We start from the raw sequence: 20,547 nt of genomic DNA, 5'->3' as shown, positions 1-20,547 counted from the left end.
GCCCAGATCACCTCAGATCCCTTTTCCAGTTTTGTGCACACCGGCTCCTGGGATGCTTTCCCTCCTGACTGTTAGTATCTGAATCTGTCAACTGGCATCCTTAAGCCTCCTGCAGCTTGCTATGCCACACACAGGGAGAGCCTGGAGTGCCTGGGAATTTTTTTAAGGTTATTTATTTTGAGAGAGAGAGAGAGAGAGAGAAAGAGAATGTGCTGGGGGGGGGGGGCAGACAGAGGATCCTAAGCAAGCTCTGTGCTGATAGCAGAGAGCCTGATGTGGGGCTCAAACCCAAGAACTGTGTGATCATGACTTGAGACGAAGTTGGACGCTTAATCGACTCAGCCGCCCAGATGTCCCTGAGGTGCCTGGGAATTTATGTCCTCCGTCCCATAGGTACTACTAACTGATGCCTGAGGGATACAGAGGCATAAATGCTCCAGCTCCCTTGCTCTGCGGGACAGCTCTGAAGAGTCACCTACCTCATCTCTAGACCCCCCTCTGTGAGACTTTGCTTGTTGTCACACCCTTACTGGCCTCCTTCCCTTTTTGGTACACTTCTCTGCTCCCAGACCCATTTTTCCTGGAACGTTTCCAAAGCATCACCATCCTGTGAACCTTCATCTAAAGATTTGCTTCCAGGGAACCCACTTCAGACAATCACTTATCTCAAAGGCTCTTCTTGTCAAATGGGAATAACAATGGCGACCTTTCTCAGGGTGATGGGATGGATGAATAAGATGATGGTTTAGAGTGTGAGGCATAGAATGGGCACTCGCTAAAGAGAAACAATCATTATCTGAATTCCACAAGCTCTCACTGCTATAGGTCAATAATGAACGTCTCCCTCCGCCCCCAGATCTCACTGGCTTCCTATCACAAACATTTATTTTGCTCTTCCAAGTTAGAGTCTTGACAGCTCCAGCCCAGGCCCCAGTTATCCTTCATCCTGAGACCAGAGGGCTTCTGGGCAAACGCTTCTCATGGCAGAGGGCAGAGGCCCCAAGAAGGCTGGTGCCTTGCCTTGAAATTGGCACACTGTCACTTGCATCCGTGTCCCATCAGTTCCAGGGCCAAGCCCTAACTTTTTGGGCCACGGATGACCTCTCCCCCCACAGGGAAGCCATGGTAACGGTGAAGAGGGAAGAGGCATCTGTGGGCAACAGTACAATGTACCATATTATCTGTTCCAAGCACCTGAATTTACAGATGGGGAGACTGAGTCCCAGAAAGACGGGAAATATCCAAGCTCATAGATTATTCTCTTCCCTCTCCTCTCTTGGACTTCACCGTGTATCCATACATTAGCATTTGCTCCTCTGGAGTCAACAGCTCAGCCATTTGAACCCCATGAGAAGGACTATGGCAGAGAGGAAGTAGAATCCTTTCCATCTTCCAAAGGGCAAATAGAATCCCTGAGTGGTGACTCACCTGCGACCACACTGCCAGGTCAAGGGAACAAGGAGAGAAGACCCAGGATTCCCAACTTAACCTGCACAGTTGACTTCCCAGCCCCAGATTCTCTTGGGACAACACAAGAGGAAACCCAGCAGATAAAACAGGGAGAAATCTGCCTGCCTCCTTCCCCTCCCCAAAGCAAATCCTGGGTGAATGGGACAGTCAGGAATCCAGCTGTGTGGGTCCAGGAATGTCCCTTAGCATGTCATTCCCTCATTGACCCCCTTCTCTGCCCTCTTAGGCCCTGACTATAGACCGGCCCTTGAGAAATCGAGGTAAATGAGGTATTGCCCAATGGGAGACACACCCTCCCCAAAATAACGACATCCCAACCATTCAAGCAACATTCCCCACATGGGCAGCAATTCGAAATGATCATAGGGTGTACCTGGGGTGCAAAATTGTACAACTCAGTTACCCCAGGAGGGAGGTCACAGTTCTGAGATTTGTGTCTTTAACACATCTTTAACCCCCGCTCATCTTCATTTACAACAGAGACAGAGAGCAGCCTTGGCGGGTGACAGCATTTAGGTAGAATTCAGTACCATTATTTAATACCGTGTGATCTGACAAGACCGACTTTAATGGAACTTCGCCATTTTCATTGCATCTGCTTAACAGCAGTTACATTTTATTTGAGGCAGTCATCCTGCATGTCCCATTTTATAGTGATGGTAGCAAGCTTTTCTTTGGAAATAAATTTATTTATATACAAAAGCGAGTCCACTTAAAGAAAAACATTAGATACATAGTACAGAGAGTACACAAGATATCGCAATGCTATTTTGCAGGCGTGGCGAAAGTTGTGGAAAGGGGTATGTGGCTAGGTAATGTCTGGAAAATTCTGCTAGAACATACCTTGGTGGTGGCTGGGCTGCCTGAGGGAGGGGCTAGGACCCCCGAAAAGAAGGGCCTATCTGAATTGGGCATTTTAGGAGAAGCTGTATGAAGAAATTGTTGGTGGCACAGGGTGACAGGAGTCTATCTGTGCACCTCGACTCCCAGGAAGAGAAACGAGGGGTGGATGGGAAGTGACAGCAGATCAGTGCTCATCAGAAGGTTGGAACTGCCGCTGGCAGAGATAGTGCTGTCTGGGCGGGGTCCCAGGCTCCCCCCATCATCACCTCTTCCTGCTAGGAACCCCATCCTGAATATCCGAAACCAGAATTAGCCTGAGGAGAGAGAAGGAAAGGGTTACCCCACCCACCGTATGGCTCTGGGTTCTTTAGAAACTTTGATCCCCCACTCACCCCCTGAGCCCAGCCCTGGGCCACTAAGGCAGGACGGCCCACCCTCCTTCCCAAGGACAAACCAAAGTTCAGAGCTAAAAGTCTAGGGTGGTGGTCCAGGGGACACACAGCAAGGTCCACAAGAGAACGGAGGATGTCCGCTTCCTCCATGGGCCTGACGAGGACCCCTCCCATCCCACCCTCTTCCCCAGGTCTGGTGTGGGCAGCCCCAGGCCTCTGGGAAGGTGGGTATCCGGTTAGGCTTACGGAACTGGAAGAACGTCTAAGGCAGGGGCTGAGAGAGGGAAGACCCTGCCACGCATGCGCAGGTAGCGTACCTCGTGCAGGGCTGCGGCAGTCACGGCCACAGGCGCCCAGGCAGCAGCGAGCCGAGCCCTTGCAGTCTGAGTCCTGGTGGCACAGATGCTGTACGGGGCTGACGCAGCGCAGGCGGTCCTCCGGGCAGCTGCCGGGCTTGACTGCAACACAGGGGCCTGGCTGAGCCCTGCGTGTGGCTCGGGGCTCGGGCGCTCCGCAAGGTGGAGGACACTTACCTGAGATCTTTCGGACACACTGGCGGAAGCAAGCTTTGTAGCAGCATTTCATCCTTGCGGGACACTGGCTGTCATCCACACAGTGGTCAGGCACCGAAAGGAGGCAGGGCCCGTCGTCCGGTGGGCAGCCCCCAGATTTCTCTATAAGAGAACCCCCCGAATCTTGCAACTGGAGGCAGTCCAGAGTCACGTCATAAAGCACCCACCTGGGAATCACAAGGTCTGAAGTCTCTACCCCTTGCTTCTTGCCTGTCCTTTGGCAAGTTTGTTTTTGTTTTTTAGGGAGGGGGTGGGTGGGTGGACTTGCTTTTACTTTTATTTAAAATTTTTATTGGGGTATAATTGACATAGCATTGTATTTGTTTCCGGTATACAACAAAATGATTCGATATTTGTATATATTGTGAAATGATCACATGTCTAGTTAACACCTGTCCCCACACATAGTTACACATCGTTTTCCTTATGATGAGAACTTCTAAGATCTTCTCGCTTGGCAACTTTCAAGTAAGCAACACAGTATTGTTAACTATAGTCACCAGGCTGTATGTTACATCCCCAGGACTTATTTCTCTTATAACTGGAAGTTTGTACCTTTGAGTCCTCTTCACGCATTTCACCCACCTCTCACCCACGCCCCCTGGCAACCATCAATCTGTTCTGTGTATCTATGAGCTTGTTTTTGTTGTTGTTGTTGTTGTTGTTGTTGTTGTTGTTGTTTAGTTTTGATTTTTAGATTCCAATGTGAGATCATACAGTATTAGTCTTTCGCTGGCTGATTTATTTCACTTAGTGTAATGCCTTCGAGGTCCATTCACAGTGTTACAAATGGCTGGCAAGGGTTATGGTTTTTGGTTTTTTGTTCTTTTGTTTGTTTTTTACTGCAAGCGTCAGTGTTCCGTCTGTGCAATGGAAAACTGGACTCCTTCCTCCCGGAGCTGGTTTGAGACTCCAATGACATGAAGGATAGGAAAAATGAAGTTCAAAATCTACACCTGGGCCACCAGGCTGTGCCTGGTCTGGGGCTGCCCACCTCACTGTTCTCAGCCTCCACACCTTCCCGTTTGGGGCTCCTGCTCTGCTTCCAGCTGCTTCTCTTTTCAGAGCCGTGCTTCTGCTGTGCTCTGGCCTACACCCCACTCATCAGGTCTCAGCGGTAGGGAGACCCTACCTCTCCGGCCTCTGACTAACCAGGTCAGCCCTGCCCCCCACCCCACACACTCCCAAAGGATCTTTCCTTCAGCGCTGTGACTCCGACTCTATTTGTCTCCTTCTCTCACTTGACTGGAGGCTGTGAGAATACACCCCCACCTGCTCCTCTCACCATTAGGCTAAAGTACAGCCCTTAATGCAGAACACCAGTGGCTCAGCGACTATTTGAAAGAAAGGATTTTGAAGGGGGTCCAGCATCGCGACAATGTCAGCGGCTGCCAGCCTGGTGCATTGTCACACAGCCACAGTCAGCCACAACCGCACTGTGTGCTTGTCCTGTTCCAAGTGGCATTGTTTCAGGGATCTGTATTAACTCTGACTTTAAGGTAGTCCTCAGACGGCTCTAGAATTTTTTGTCCCAGAGCTTATCCAGCCATTTTTCTTGTTAGCATTTTGGGCCATTTCCAGATGTCATGCAGAAGGCTTGAATCTGTACCTTCTTCCATTGAGAGGGAGAAAGCAAGGGTTGATAGGGCACTGACTGCCCAGACCCACAGGGCCTGGGCTAGGACTCTGAGTCCTCTGATGACCCACCCCTCTGCTCTGGCCACCATTGAGTCCTGTAGAGAGGATGGAGGCCAGTCCCAGGCCTTCATTTAGTCTAGCATCAGAGAAAAGGTGCAAGAGTCCCCAGCACCAGCTGGATCCGGTGCTGGGACTTTACCTTGTGTCTACCTCCCCCCTCCAGCTCCTGACTGGATGCTGGCCACACACACAGTAGGCACCTTGCTCACACAGTAAGTGCTCAAAACTGACTTCACTGGCTTGGATTGGGTTGTCTTATACTAAATTGCTGCCCCCTGCTGGAGAAAGAACAGCTAGTCTGTGAGGGAGGCCACTACTCGGATTAGTGCCTCTTCCCCAGGCTGGGGGTAGATGGGTGGGAAGACCTTGAGGTCTCTGGGGTAGCCTTGGGGAGTGAGCTGGGAGGAGCTGTCTGAAGTCAGAGAAGGAGCTCCCTGTGGGCTGGGGGTGGGGACCCTATTGTACAGCCAGGAGGGCTTCTAGGAGGAGGGACCAAGAGGTGAGACTTGAGGAACAGACAGGAAGAGAGGGTCAAGACTGGCATTTCAAGTGGCTCAGTTTTGTCACCTGCAAAAGGGGGATAAAAATAGTCGCGATCTCTCAGCGTCTCAGTGAGGAGGAATGTGGTGAGGACACATGAATCCCAGCCATCAGGGGTCTGGCCTTGGAACTTGCTAGCATCCTTCCCTCCTCAGCCTGGGGTCTCTGAGCACTCTACTCTCCAAACCCTGCCTCTGAGGAAGGCACAAGTTAGAGTAGAGGGGGCAGAGAAGATGCAGGGAACTGCTCTCCAGGACCTGTTGAGGAGGGAACCTGTCCCCATTACTGTCTGCTTCCCCCAAGGCAGGGCCAGGGACGCACGGGTGTATGTAGGTCACAGTGTACCCGTCGCAGAAAGGCAGGAGGTGGAGACCTTGGCCAGGTGGGGAGGCACCTGTCTAGCTACTCAACAGCCCCATCCTCCCTCACCTGTTGACAGGTAAGCCCCAGGATTTTCAAGGAGGCTGGGGGAAAAGAGGGGTGAGGGCGGAGCTTCCTAACAACAGATCCCAGAAACCATATCCCTGCCCAGTTAGAGAGTCCCTTGCACAGATTGGGCTCTGGGACAGGAAGGACTCGAGAAAGACAGAAACAAGACAGGCAGGGGCCAGACCCGTCACAGCCTTGTTAGCAACAGAAGATGACAGAAAGGGTCATCTCGTTGCCATGGGGACCCACAGACCCTAATACCTCCATGGAGACATGGGAGAGCAGGTACAGACAAGTTTGCTCCCCCCACCGCAGAGACACAAAGGGATGTGTGTTCACCCATGTACAGGTACACAGACACACACATTGGCCATACCTAAACATACTTGTGCAGACACAGCAAAGGCACACACACACACACACACACACACACACACACACACACCATTGCCTGCTTTCCCCAAACCCTCACTCTCCCCAGAGAGGTAGGAGCTGCCAGGTCCCCAGAGCAGAGAAACCTACCCACACTCACCTCCCTTCCTCCTGGCCAAGGCAGCAGGCAGCTGGCTCCCCAAAGTCAGGAGGGCCACCAGGAGGAGAAGGCCCCAGGCCCTCATGTTTCTGCTGCCGGCACTTAATAAATCCAGGGCCCAGGGGCCCTTAAATGAACTCCCGCAGCTCCAGGGAGGGTAGAGCAGCTGAGTCAGGGGAGGAAGGACAGGAGGTGGCTGGAATGGCACCTGTTTGCCTTGTCCTGGCCCCACCCCGTGCCCCAGAGCTCCAGTGCAAGGGCGCTTGTGCAAGAACCAAAGATAGGTGGGAGCAGGTGCTCGGTGTTGGGGGCCAGGATCCAGTCCTGCCTGTATTGCTGACTTGGGCTGTGATCTCAGGCAAGTCTGCTCCCGCTTCAGGCCTCGGTTTTTCTCATTCATCTAAAGGATGAAGGTTGTCGAGACAGACAATCCCTTTCCTGGCTCTCGAAGGTCTCGAAGCCCCAACAACGGCTTAGGCAGGAGATAGAGGTCGGCTTGGAATGGCAAGAAGGGGGTTGCAGAGTTCTGGATGCCTAGGGGGAATTGGGGTTAAGGTCAGGCAGGCACAGTGAGTGAGGGTAGCTCTGGCCTCTCCTGGGCTTCTCTGGACGGGAGAGAGAGAGATCTCCCCGCCTTCAGTGACGTCACCTCCAGTGGCCTCTGGTGGAACCGCCCTCTGCGCTAGGCTGGCTCAGCTGTCTGGGTGGACGTTTGTTTGGCTGAGGTTACCGGTTGCAGCAGATGTAGGTGGCTTTTGGGCCTCTTTCCCTGGCCCTGAGAGATCCTGAGCAAAAAATCATCAGAGCCAAGGACTGCACCTTAGATTTCACATTATTTGGCTCCTGCATTTGGTGGAAGAGGCACTGGGGCTCAGAGTCTTAAGGGGCCCCAAACAGAAACCCCCGTGGAACCATAGCATCTTACCAGGACCACAGGGGATCAAGGCCTTCCTCGTCACCCTCCCATTTGAAAGATGAAGAAACTGTAAGCCAGGGATGGGTGGAGACTGACTCAAGAACCCACAGTTAATTCCTAACTAAGGTGGGACTTCTGTCATTGCCTCCCCATGGTCCCCATCAGTTACCAGGCCTTGGGAGCAAGGTATAACTTCCATCTCACGCCAAGAAAGAAAGAGGATATTCCTTTCAACCCTCACAGTTGGGAAGTTCTTTGTTGGGTTTAACTAGAATCCCTCATGCTGTCTTTGAAGCTCTCAGGAAAAGAGGGAAGGGCCCTATGTTCTATGATGTGATGTTTCTTTTGGAATAGGAGAATTTTATGGGACTGGTTTTTTTCCCTGATTACGAACTACACATATATATTGAAGAAATGCTTTTTCAATGAAGATGATTTTGCAGACATTTTCCTGTGTCATGAAGTATTTTCCAATTTCATCATTTTTAATGATTACATGGTATTTTGTAAGACTGATATGCTAAAGCATATAGTTTCCTATCGTAGCACTTAGGTTTCCATTTTCTTCACTCAAATAAAGCCGTGACAGCAACCTTTGTGCATACATTTTGAATCATCTCTATTTTCTTTCTCTTTTTTTAAGTTGTCATTTTTTTAAGGTTTATTTTTGAGAGAGAGAGAGCACGAGTGAGTGAGGGGGAGAAAGAGAGAGAGAGAGAGAGGGAGAGAATCCCATGCAGGCTCCACGCTGACCTGATGTGGGGCTCGAGCTCATCTGATGCAGGACTCAAACTCATGAACCATGAGATCATGACCTGAGCCGAAGTCAGATGCTTAACCAACTGAGCCACCCAGCTGCCCCCACATCTCTATCTTCTTAGGGTAAATTTGTCAAAGTAGAAATGCTAGGTCAGTCAAAAGGTATAAACTTCTAGGCATAAAATAAATAAGCCATGGGGATGTAACATATAGCATGGTGATTATAATTAATAATACGGTATTGCATATTTGAAAGTTGCTAAGAGAGTAGGTCTTAAAAGTCCTTATCGTAAGAAAAATGTTTGTAACTACATGTGGTGATGGACGTTAACTAGACTTATTTTGGTGATCATCTCACAGTACATACAAATATCAAATCATTACATTGTACATTGGAAGCTAATATAATGTTATGTGTCAATTATACCTCAGTAAAGAATCTCAAAACCAAAACCCAATTTTTAAAAACCCAAACAAGCAAATAACAAACAAAAAGAAACACCTGGTCAACAGCAGTGATCGCTTTTCAGGTTTGGAATACCCAGTCAAATTGCATTTCAGAAAAGATGTAAATGAGTGTGTGAGCAGCTGTTGTTCTGTAGCAGGAATCTCCCGCTTTTGTCTGCCTGGTATCTCTTCCTTTGGTGGAGTCATTGCTCCCCAGTCCTGTAATTCTGGTTGGCTGTCAATCACCAGATACTTCCCCTGCTACAGGTGAGGGCGTTTGACTCAGGCTTGAGTTAACTGGACTTTTCTCTTACCTGCCCACCCCTCCATTCAAATCCTGAATGGAGAAGGCAGTGTCATAAAGAGAACAGTCTAAAATTCAATTGCTGTTGCTTGCGACCCAGGATCCTTAACAGGTATACTCAGCAAAGTAAGACAGGATATTAAGAGAGAAGTATATAAAACCTTTACCAATGGAAAAGTATCCCATTCTAATTTACCTTTCCCTGAAATTGGTGACAGCATTTCTTCATATGTTTATACTGACCAAGTGTATTTCCTGTTTTTATACTTTGCCCACTTTTACTGGGAATACATTTATTTTTATTATTGAGTTGTAAAAGCTGTTTGCATATTAGGGACACTACTAAGGTGTCATACGCAAGAGGCAGTATGGTAAAGTAGGTAGCCAATGTAAACTGAAGTCAGGCAGACCTGGATTTGAATCCAACTGCCACCAGGTTCTAGCTGTGTGACTTTGGACAAGTCACCTAACTTTTTTTTTCTTTTAATTTTAATGTTTATTTATTTGAGAGAGAGAGAGAGAGAGAGAGAGAGAGAGACAGCACGAGTGGGGGAGGGACAGAGAGAGGGAGACACAGAATCTGAAGCAGGCTCCAGGCTCTGACCTGTCAGCACAGATCCTGATGCAGGGCTCGAACTCACGAACCCTGAGATCATGACCTGAGCTAAAGTTGAACGCTCAACCGACTGAGCCACCCAGGTGGCCCAAGTCACCTAACTTTTTTAAACCTCAGTTTACTTTTCTACAAAATAGAGATAATATTTATTTTACAGGATCGTTCTGAGGATTTAATAAGATGAGCTTAATAAACACTTATTTTAATCCCATCCTGCAAATGTTTGTTTCTTTGGTTTTGCTTTGCACCAAAGTTGTATTTTATTTATTTTTTAAAAGTTTTTACTTATTTATTTTGAGAGAGAGAGAAAGTGCGAGTCGGGGAGGGGCAGAGAGAGAGGGAGAGAGAGAATCCTAAGCAGGCTCCACATCGTCAAGCGCAGAGCCTGATGCAGGGCTTGAACCCATGAACCGTGAGATCATGACCTGAGCCAAAGTTGGAAGCTTAAACCAGCTGAGCCACCCAGGCACCCCTGGACCCAAGTTTTAAATTTGGGGGGTAGTCAAACCAGTCTTTTCATTTGTATTTTCTCCCTTGGTTTTTATGCTAAAAAAAAAATCTTTTTGATTCTGATGTCAGATATTCACTATATTTTCTTATAATTCTTTTGTGTTTTTGAAAAACATGTTAATTCTTTAGTCTATTTGACATTTATGTTGGTGTGGCATGTGACATATGGAAATGCCTTTTTTCTTAGGTTATTAAGCAGCTGACCTGGTGTCATTTAGTGAATAATTCAAACTTTTGCCATTGATTGGAAGTCAGAACTTTATCAAAAACTCACATCTTATATGCAACAGGGGCCGTTTCTGGGTTTTCTATCCTCTTTCCTTGGCTATTTATTCCTAAGCCAGTAATACTTCTGTAACTGTTGCTTCACAACATTTTAGTGACCGGTAGCATTCATTACCCTTTGTTAATCTACATTTTCAATTGTCCATCCCACAAGGATTCCATTCTTCCCTAGGACCCTAATAATTTTTTAAGGTTCAAAACCAAATTTGTTTTTTGCTAAACATTTTACCATAACAATCTTCAAAGCTACCAAAAAGAACAGTAAGTGCTTTTACGAAGCCCTATATACCCCATCACTTATATTCAGCGATTACCAGTTTTCCCAGCTTTGTTGAGACATAATTGACGTATAATATTGTGTAAGCTTAAGGTGCCCAGTGTGATGATTCGACACACATACATATTGCAGAAGACTTACCACGATGAGATCAGTGCATCCTCTGCCTCACACAGTTACAATTCTGTGGTTGTTGTTATGGTGAGAACATTAAGGTGTTTCTCTTTCTCTTTTTTTTTTTTTTTATTGTATTCACGGGAGAAGATGAATATTAACTAACCCTATTGTGGTGATCATTTCACAATATACATAAAGCAGACCATCATGCTGTGCACTTACACTGACACGGTGATGTATGTCGATGATTTTTCAGTAAAACTGGGCGGGGGAAACTCCACTTTATTCATGTCGAATTTCTTTCTATTGATTTTTTTTTTTTCAAAAGGAGTTTGTTTTATTCTTAGTAGGGGAGTTGATGTATTCAGACCCCATAATATCAGGGCTAGTCTGGCCCTTTGCATCCAAGCCCCTCAAGTCCAATGAAAAACAAAACAAAAACAAAAACTGAGGCTCAGAGAAAGAAAGCTATTTGCCTGAGGTCACCCAGCAAGTTGGGGGCAAAACCGAGACTAGAAGTGACTTTCCAGGCCAGTGTTTTCTCCGCAACATTCAGTGTGGCTCCTGCTGGAGCTTTGGCCTTCCTTGGCGCTTGCTTGGAACTGAGTGGTGGGACTGGTACGTAGATGGCAGAGCCTTGAGGTCCTCCAAGGCTGTCTAGGAACCCCCTCCCTGCTTTAGGCTCCTGTCACCCCCCAAGTCTGTCCTGCCCCAGTAGGGGTGTCTAGGGGGGACTGCTCACTCTAGTAAATCACTCTAACGTGTCAGAGACAGGGTGTTTCACCTCCTCATGGAGCGCCAGTGGGGACAGACTCTCAGGCTCTAACAGCAGAGAGAGGGACCTCCCCGTGGCAGCTACAACAGGACTTTCCTGCTATTTCTGGAGCACACTTGGGCGCTGGGAGTCCATAGAGAAAGGAGGGAAGGGGGCTGCTGAGTGGGCCTCACATTTGTCTGGTGAGATGGCAGGACTGGCAGAGCTGGGAGCTGGGGAGAAAGTGGGTGTGCGGTGGTGCGGGTTGAGGGGGTGGGGAGCTGCCTGGAGGGAGGGATTTCCGGATGTCCCAGGGTCAGTGCGGAAACCTCGCTTTCTTCTGCTCCCCATGTTAGTTTCTGTGCATAAGATAAAACAGCCACCTCCCCCAGTCTTCACTGAGTGGTCCCGCGTGGGAGAGAGATGAACCGTGTTGTTCAGCCAGGCCCAAGCTCTGGGTTATCATATCTCAAATCTTTGGGATTGTTCATGCTGCACCATTTTATATTCTCAACAGCAATGTACAAAGGTTCCAATTTCTCCACATCCTCGCCAACACTTGGCATTTTCCATTAAGAAAAATATTTTTAGGGCACCTGGGTGGCTCAGTTGGTTGAGTGCCGGACTCTTGATTTCCACTCAGGTCGTGATTTCACTCTTCGGTTCGTGGGATTTAGCCCTGTGTCAGGCTCTGTGCTGACAGATTCTCTTTCAATCTCTCTCTCTCTCTCTCAAAAAAAATAAATAAACTTAAAATTAAAAAAAATTTATAGTCAGTCTACAGGGTGTGAAGTCGTATCTTGTGATTTGGGTTTGCGTTTTCTTAATGGCTAATGATGTTGAGTACCTTCTCACGTGCTCATCAACCTTTTGTCTATCTTCTCCAGAGAAAAGTATATTCTAGTCTTTTGACCATGTTTTAAAATTTTTATTAATTTTTTAAATATAATTTATTGTCAAGTTGGCTAACATACAGTGTGGACAGTGTGCTCTTGGTTTTGGGGGTAGATTCCCGTGGTTCATCGCTTACATACAACACCCAGTGTTTATCCCAACAGGTGCCCTCCTCAATGCCCATCACCCATTTTTCCCTCTCTCCCACCCCCCCCCATCAACCCTCAATTTGTTCTCTGTATTTAAGAGTCTCTTATGGTTTGCCTCCTTCCCTCTCTGTTTGTAATTATTTTTTCCTCTTCCCTTCCCCTATGGTCTTCTGTTAAGTTTCTCAAGTTCCACCTATGAGTGAAAACATATGATCTCTCTTTCTCTGACTGACTTATTCTACTCAGCATAATACCCTCCAGTTCTATCCATGTTGCTGCAAATGGCAGGATTTCATTCTTTCTCAACCACATCTTCTTTATCCATTCATCAGTTGATGGACATTTAGGCCTTTGACTATTTTAAAATTGGGTCATTTATCTTTTTACTGTTGTTGGATACTAGGCCCTTATCAGATGCCCGAATGGGAAATCTTTTCTCCCATTCTGCGGGTGGTCTTTTCATTATCCCGATAGTGGCCTTTGATGCGCCGAAGTGTTGAACTCTGTTGAAGCTTATTGTGTTTTAAATATCCTTCATCTTGAAACTATTATATGTAAAAAGCAATCAACGAGCTTACTCTTTTATCTACCTTCCTTCCCCTCTTCCTCCTGTTGATGGAAGTTTTACTGTTTATATGTTTTCGCAGCATGGCATATTTACATACCGTTTGTTACCACTTTGCCTTAGTCTTATTTCCGCAGTTAAAACGTCCAGTGTTCAAATGAGATACCACCTCACACCTGGCAGAATGGCTTACATTAACAACTCAGGCAACAACAGATGTTGGCGAGGATGCGGAGAAAGAGGAACCTGTTGGCACTGCTGGTGGGAATGCAAACTGGTGCCGCCACTCTGGAAAACAGTATGCAGGTTCCTCAAAAAATTAGAAATAGAACTACCCTATGACCCAGAAATTGCACTACTAAGCATTTATCCAAGGGATACAGGTGTGCTGTTTTGAAGGGGCGCATGCACCCCAATATTTATAGCAGCAATGGAAAGAGCCCAAATGTCCACTGATGGATCAACGGATAAAGAAGATGTGGTATCTATATACAATGGAGTATTACTCGGCAATCAAAAAGAATGAAATCTTGCGATTTGCAACTACATGGATGGAACTGGAGGGTATTATGTTAAGTGAAATTAGTCAGAGAAAGACAAAAATCCTATGACTTCACTCATATGAGGACTTAAGAGACAAAACAGATGAACACAGGGAAGGGAAACAAAAATAATATAAAAATAGGGAGGGGGACAAAACAGAAGAGACTCATAAATATGGAGGACAAACTGAGGGTTACCGGAGGGGTTTTGGGAGTGGCGGATGGGCTAAATGGGTCAGGGGCAGTAAGGAATCTACTCCTGAAATCATTGTTGCTCTATATGCTAACTAACTTGGATGAAAATTTAAAAATAAATTAATTAAAATTAAAAAATAAAGATAAAATAAAATGTCCAGTGTTCAACACGAGTCATTTTGGTTATTCCTACAAACCTTCTGGGTCAGGTATATCTCATCCCTTAGAACGCTCAGGAAAGCTCTTGGAAACAATTTTCCTTGAGTTCTTGCATGCTCAGAAATATATTCTTATAGCCTTTTTACTTAACAGACAGATTAGTTGTGTAAAAAATCCTCAGTGCATACTTTCTTTCAAGTTTGGCTCTGCTCTTTTCGGGCTATCATTTAATCTGATTAACTCGGATTTTGGATTTTTTGAGGGGTGTTGGCTTCCTAAGGACTTCTATTTTCTATCTTTACAGTCTAAATACTTGACTTGCATGCCTTTTGTGTTTTCCACGATGTGAACTTTCAATATGTAGACACAAGCCTGCTTTTATTTCAGAAATATTTTCCTCAATTACAGTTTTAAATAATTCTTTTATTTTGTTGTTTTGGTTTTCTTCTTTGTGGGACTTGATTTATATGTCTGTTGGGTCTCTACTGACTTTTTTATACTTAAGGCTTTCTCTGTAATCATTTTAAAGCTGTTTTTAATTTTTATTTTGTGTTCTTTGCTTTCCTTATTTTCCTTCCTTAGTTTTTATTTGTGCGTTGTTTTTCTCCTTGTCTTCAATTTCTTTTCTGAGCTCCGTCAGATTTCACTTCACATCTTCCTGCTACCTTGCTATCGCTTCTTTGAATTTCTATATTTCTGCTTTATGTGGTTCTTCATACTTTCAATTTGTTTCAGTAATTTTCCATGTTCATTTTAGAATATCCATCTTTTCAGTTTTGTGGTGGCATTTTACTTAGGACTTTTAAAATCCCATTTTAATGTATATATTTTTGACATTTTATTTATTTATTTTGAGAGGGAGAGAGAGCACGTTAGCATGTGCAGGGGAGGGGGGAGGGCAGGGGGGAAGGGCAGAGAGAGAGGGAGAGAGAGAATCCCAAGCAGGCTCTGTGCTGTCAGCACAGCAGGGCTTGAACCCGCAAACTGTGAAATCATGATCTGAGCCAAAATCAAGAGTCAGATATTTAACCGACTGAGCCACCCGGGCACCCCAAAATCCCATTTTAAATGTTTTTAAGTTTTGCGACTCATTTCTGCTTTCAAAATTAGTATTTTTGTATGGCTTATGTGATTTCCAAATTTCTTTCTTATTTTAAAATCACTAGATTTTCAAGGACCAGCTATTGAAAGGAATATAGTAGGAGCGGGGGTACGGGTGTAGGGGGTTGGGAGGGAGTATGGGGGGTTAGCAAGGGGGTTAGAAGGGGTTTCTTAGTTTCTTAGCTCAAGGGCTCCCTCCTCCGTTGCTACAATAATGGGCAGTTCCTTAAATACTTGGGCTTTTCCCGATTCTTATGTACTGGTCTGAAACAAGAGGCCTCCTACCATCAGCCATGGCCAGAGAGATACTGCTCCGGTGTTTCAAGATGATGACCTCTCTCCTCAATACGTCTCCTCCTTCTCCCGGATGCATTTTCTTATTTCTTTTCTGTCGACACCTCCCAGCACTGTACCTTACCTTTCTTGTTCTCAGCCCTGCTCACCTCAACTTCCCACTCAAGGTGCACACTCTTCCTTCTAGGAGGTGAATATTTGCTGATGTTTGGAAGTGTAAGTAGGGGATGGACCAGGGGCATGAACAGTGGCAGGAGAAAAAAAGAGTGGATGGTGGCATGCACTGTTCAGTGTCTTCATCGACGTGCATTTCAGCTGCTCCCAGCATGCTTTCCTGCAGCAGTTGGAAATCCAGTGACTATGTGTCCCAGACTCTTTCATCTCCAGGACTGCAGATGTGATTCAAGTTCTTACAATCAAATGCATTCATACAATAGCTGGATTCTTCTGCTTGAACTACCTGGACTGATTTCTTTCCACTGCATCTGAATCAGACCCGACACACACTATTATATTTTTACATTATGACACTTATATTTTCAGCACCCCTTATTAACATTGGCACCAATGGTTACATGTGTATATTCCATGTATATAGTTTATTTAGATGTTACTGTCCGTTATACTCTTTTCTTCATTCACGTGTTTCCTTGAATTCTTTTTTCCTTTTTTAAAAAAATTTTTATTTAATTTTGAGAGAGAGACAGAGCACGAGTGGGGGAGGGACAGAGAGAGGGGGAGACACAGAATCCAAAGCAGGCTCCAGGCTCTGAGCTGTCAGCACAGAGCCCGATGCTGAGTTCGAACCCACAAACCATGAGATCATGACCTGAGCCGAAGTCAGCTGCTTAATCAACTGAGCCACCCAGGCGCCCCTTGAATTCTTTTTTTTAATTATTGATGATAATTTTCTTTGATATTTTAGATCACAACAGTGACTTTTTGTTGTGACAAGTGAAAAACTGAGAAACTAGTATGTATGATGGAAAACCTAGTTGGGGCGCCTGGGTGGCGCAGTCAGTTAAGCGTCCCTCTCTTGATATTAGCTCAGGCCATGATCTCACGGTTCGTGAGTTCAAGCCCTACATCAGACTCTGTACTGACAGCATGGAATCTGCTTCAGATTCTCGCTCTCCCTCTCCCCTTTTCTCTCTCTCTCAAAATAAATAAATACACTTTTTAAAAAAAGGAAAACTTACTTATCTTGCTTTTTCCTATTCCCATCACAGTGATGTAAGCAATGTTAATAGGGTAGCATATATTCCTTCATAACTTTCTCCTCTTTCCTACATAAATAAAGCCATGCATAGCAGTTTTATGTGTTTCTACCAAAGTATTATCAAACACATATGTTACCCTCTAACTTGTTTTTCTCTGTTGGTAGGATTTCGTGAACATTGCTAGGATTCAGTAAACAGAGATCTAGTGATATTCATGCCTTTTCTATTTGTAAGTATAATAGGATCACATCAGACATGATGAGTTTTTTGGTGAAACAATACTTTTTTGTTTCTTTTACTTACCTTTTTTTCTTCTCCTATCCTACCTTCCTAACCTCTATCCCCTCATCAACTGTTTGGTGAACCTCTACTAATAGGACGTGCAGCCTTCTTAACAGAACCATAGCCAGATTTGTTTAATATAACTATATTAAGAACACACTCTCACTATATGCAAAAACCCCAAACAATAGGAGGTAATGTCCAGGTAAGACGAGGAAAGGACAGTGGCCTGAGCTGTTCTGAGCAGGTCTTAGCATGACATTAAAGTTTTCATTTGCACACCATGTCACAAAGGACCTTTCTCCATCATATATAAAGAGTGCTTAAAAATGAAGAAGAAAAGGGCTAATGAATCTATAGAAAAGTGAGCAAAGGAAAAGAAGCTTTCAGAAAAAGAAACGTCAGGGGCTCCTAAAATGTGCAAACGTGGAAATGTGAGAGATGCTAACTAAAGCCATCAGTAAAGTATCATTTCTCACCTACCAGACTGAGACATTAGTCTCATCCCCACATCAGACGCCCCGTGTGTGCCTGGAATGGCACAGGACATGTCGCCCACTGCCGGTGCGGGTACAAAATGGTACAGCCCCCACTGAGCTAATTAAGCCAAGATTGTAAAAATTTCAAAAGCACTTAAAAAATGGTAACTCTAGGAGTCCATGGATATGTTCATGAGCCTGGTTGTGGTAATCGCTTCACAATGTACACACACGTGAAACATCATATCGTACACATTAAATAAATATAAAATCCATTTGTCAACCGTACTGCACTATGCCAGGAAAAAATTTCAAACGCATTTAATCTTTGTACTAGCAAATCTGCTTCTGGGAAGCAAGCTTGCAAGTTAATGCAAAAAGTCACATGTGTATTTTGTAATAGTAAAAGACTGGAAACCGCTTGAGAGAGCGACAGGTGTGGGTTTATGGAAAGTGAAGATAATTCGTAAATGATTTACCCCGTAGCCTTGGAAACGCGTGCGCGCGCGTGCGCGCACACACACACGCACGCGTGCGTGCACCCACCCACCGACCCCCACACACTCACACACCCCAAGGGAAATCACCAATCAACCCAAGTACTAGCACATTATCAGAAACCAAAAACTTAAACCAACCTGAGTACTTTTCACCCATCCAAAACGTCTCTTCCCTCACTTCCAGAGTTAACCACGATCCTAAATTTTGTGTGCATATAGCTTCCTCATTTTCATCTACCCCCGAGTAAATGAGTTTTGCCACATATCTAAGTACGCCTAGACAATCTATTAGTTTGCCTTCGTTTTGAGCCTTAGACACAAGCGTGTAATTCAAAATATTTTCTTGTGAGACTTGAATTTTTCACCCAGCATTAGTTTGATTAGAGTCGCTCTGTGAGATCTAGAATCCCGCCTTCCCTATTACTTTCGTGGTGCGTCTCAGAGACTACCCGTTGAAATAGCAAAGTGAGGTGATTTGTCGTTAGACTTGCAAAGCAAATTTCCCTTCAACAGTTTTTCTCAGGGCCAGGAAGGCATGAAAGAAAAGCCTTGATGGTGGGAGGGGTGAACAGTTAGGATGGATCTGGGTGGGGCCCGCAGGAACAGGAGTAATGGGGGAACTCAGAACACTGGACCTGCCAGCCAGCCCTGCTTCTCTGTGAGAAAGTGGGACAGCTCCCAGGCTGATGTGACATGGTATCTGCCATTTCTCTTCTGTGAACAATCCTTGGGGAAAGTCCCACGGCCCCTCCCAGGATAGGGGTGGATACTTCCTGGTAGAATTAAGAAAATGTAGGTCTTGTGCCAGAGACAAGCACAGGCCCGCCCCCTGGCTCCAGGCCACGCTGGACAGCATAAAACGGGCTGGCCTCAGCTCTTGGCCACACACATCTTCCTGACATCATGAGGCCCAGCAGCTTCTTGGTCCTGGCGGTGTTCCTTATCCTTGGGACTCTGGCAGCACAGGCGGCTGTCATAGGTGAGTAGACAAATGGCCTGGGTGAGGCTGGATTGGGCCCTGGCAGGGAGCACTCTGGGGCAGCAGGCAGGCTGGATCGCATGCTTTGGTCTGTGGCTGCTTCCGCTGTATCCAGAGAGAGCAGAAGTTGTCCAGTAGAATCATGTGCTTTCCATGCTAAGACTGAGCTATCAGGACGATTGCCGGACAAAGCGTGGCCATGTGGCGTTGGCCTCAGGGGTTGATAGCTGGGCAGAATGTGCAATGAAGTGGGGAACCCCAGGAATCTGGGCCTGGGTGTGGGGTTTGCCTGTCTGCCCCAGAAAGCACCTGAGTAATCAGCCTCTAAAAGGAGGTTGCACACCAACAAGACCTCAGAAATCCTGTCGTTTGAAGACCCCCATTTTACCAAGGAGGACATTGTCCAGACAACCTCCAGAGCCAGGAGGGAGCTCAGGGCTCCTGGTGTATGTCTCAGGGCTCTTTCCCCACCCCCCAAGTTCCCTCAGAGATTACAATGTGTCCTTCTCACCTCTGGAAGTCACCCCTGTCTGGCCTCTCCTCCTGAGAGGACTTGTCATGGAGGGCGGGGGGAGAAATGGATACCCAAGGGAACCGTGGTCCTGTAGACCCTCTCCCCAAAGCCCAGAGCACAGCTTTCCTAGGGCACAGACCCCAGCTAGCCCAGATGACCCTGCCCCATCTCCGGCCATGGTTTGGGAAACACGGCAGAGAGCAGTGGTTGGACGAAGAGGAAAGACTAGATAGTGAAGCAGGCGCCCTGGGTCTAAATGTGGCTACATTTCTTCTTTCAACCGTTCCTCCTAAAGGGCAAGGCACAGACAAAGGTCGTGTTCTGGTCAAAGGACAAGATCCGGTTAGAGGTCAAGATCCAGTCAAAACCAAAGATCTGCTCAAAGTTCCAGTGTCCACTAAGCCTGGCTCCTGCCCCAACATTCTGATGCGGTGCGCCATGATGAACCCCCCTAACCGCTGTTTGAGGGATACCGAGTGCCCCGGGGCCAAGAAGTGCTGTCAGGGCCCTTGTGGGCTGGCCTGCTTGGATCCCCAGTGAGGTGAGAACCTGGTGGAGCAGGAGGAGACCCCGAGGGCACAGAGAAGGCTGAGCAATGGGAATGAGCCTGGGTGGGTGAGAGGGAGGCTGTGGAGAGGGGATGGAGGGACTGAGGCTCTTTGAGCCTGTAACTGACGACCTGAGAGGGCCGTCACGTGGACGGGATCCTGCCCTCCACTGCCTCTGAGTGCTTTGACCTGCCGAATCACTTCTCTGGTCCTCTTCTCTCCCTGCCAGGTGGGGCGTGTCCTTGCTGCCCCTGTGAAGTCCCCAGGGCTGCTGGCCCCCGCCCTGTCGCACCACCCTCTCCGGCCAGCGCATTCTCGCTCTCATTCAGGATGCCCAAGACCGGACTTGGCTGCTTCTCTTGTTGACTTTGCAATAAAAGACCACTTTCTGCTCCATTTGCTTCTGGCTCCCATGATTTTTGTGCTCCTGGAAGCCCCAGGGAAATGGGTGAGGGGCTGAGTGTCCCTCCCCTCAGCGGGATGTGAAGGAGAGCAGGGGTGGAAGAGGCCCATTCCTAGGGCTTCATATGAGAACTCCACTAACTGACCCCACAACTGGAGTCTCCATTTCATTAGGGGATGCTGCCTTTTGCCTAAGACCAGGGAATAAAAAACAAAAGGTTGCACAGACAGCAGGCAGTTTCTTTCCAATCGACCCCACTTCC

The 20,547-nt window shown here is 46.7% G+C and overlaps 2 protein-coding genes across 2 annotated transcripts; one reads left to right on the top strand and one right to left on the bottom strand.

The window, feature by feature from the left end:
• Window positions 1-2,162: 2,162 nt before the first annotated feature.
• Window positions 2,163-6,618, bottom strand: WFDC5 (WAP four-disulfide core domain 5). The gene is made up of 4 exons (XM_030308965.1): window positions 6,477-6,618; window positions 3,239-3,379; window positions 3,023-3,163; window positions 2,163-2,627 (listed from the first exon to the last, which is right to left on the bottom strand). The coding sequence occupies exons 1-4, from the start codon at window positions 6,559-6,561 to the stop codon at window positions 2,623-2,625; spliced, it is 372 nt and encodes a 123-aa protein (XP_030164825.1). The 5' UTR covers window positions 6,562-6,618; the 3' UTR covers window positions 2,163-2,622.
• A 12,094-nt stretch (window positions 6,619-18,712) lies between these two features.
• Window positions 18,713-20,278, top strand: PI3 (peptidase inhibitor 3). The gene is made up of 3 exons (XM_030308964.1): window positions 18,713-18,820; window positions 19,630-19,875; window positions 20,112-20,278. Exons 1-2 carry the CDS (start codon window positions 18,745-18,747, stop codon window positions 19,872-19,874), a joined length of 321 nt encoding a protein of 106 aa, XP_030164824.1. The 5' UTR covers window positions 18,713-18,744; the 3' UTR covers window position 19,875; window positions 20,112-20,278.
• Window positions 20,279-20,547: the final 269 nt, after the last annotated feature.

This window comes from Lynx canadensis, chromosome A3 (genome assembly GCF_007474595.2).
Source record: "Lynx canadensis isolate LIC74 chromosome A3, mLynCan4.pri.v2, whole genome shotgun sequence".
NCBI lineage: Eukaryota > Metazoa > Chordata > Mammalia > Carnivora > Felidae > Lynx > Lynx canadensis.
This window is presented reverse-complemented; position numbering and strand designations above follow the sequence as displayed.

What these genes read in the sequence shown, in the direction of transcription:
- WFDC5 (XM_030308965.1), bottom strand. Translation starts at nt 6,561, where the DNA reads ATGAGGGCCTGGGGCCTTCTCCTCCTGGTGGCCCTCCTGACTTTGGGG. An exon ending in CTTGGCCAGGAGGAAGGGAG is followed by an intron (nt 3,380 to 6,476) that starts GTGAGTGTGGGT and finishes GTTCTCTTATAG; the next exon opens with AGAAATCTGGGGGCTGCCCA. An exon ending in GTGTGTCCGAAAGATCTCAG is followed by an intron (nt 3,164 to 3,238) that starts GTAAGTGTCCTC and finishes CCTGTGTTGCAG; the next exon opens with TCAAGCCCGGCAGCTGCCCG.
- PI3 (XM_030308964.1), top strand. Translation starts at nt 18,745, where the DNA reads ATGAGGCCCAGCAGCTTCTTGGTCCTGGCGGTGTTCCTTATCCTTGGG. An exon ending in AGCACAGGCGGCTGTCATAG is followed by an intron (nt 18,821 to 19,629) that starts GTGAGTAGACAA and finishes TTCCTCCTAAAG; the next exon opens with GGCAAGGCACAGACAAAGGT.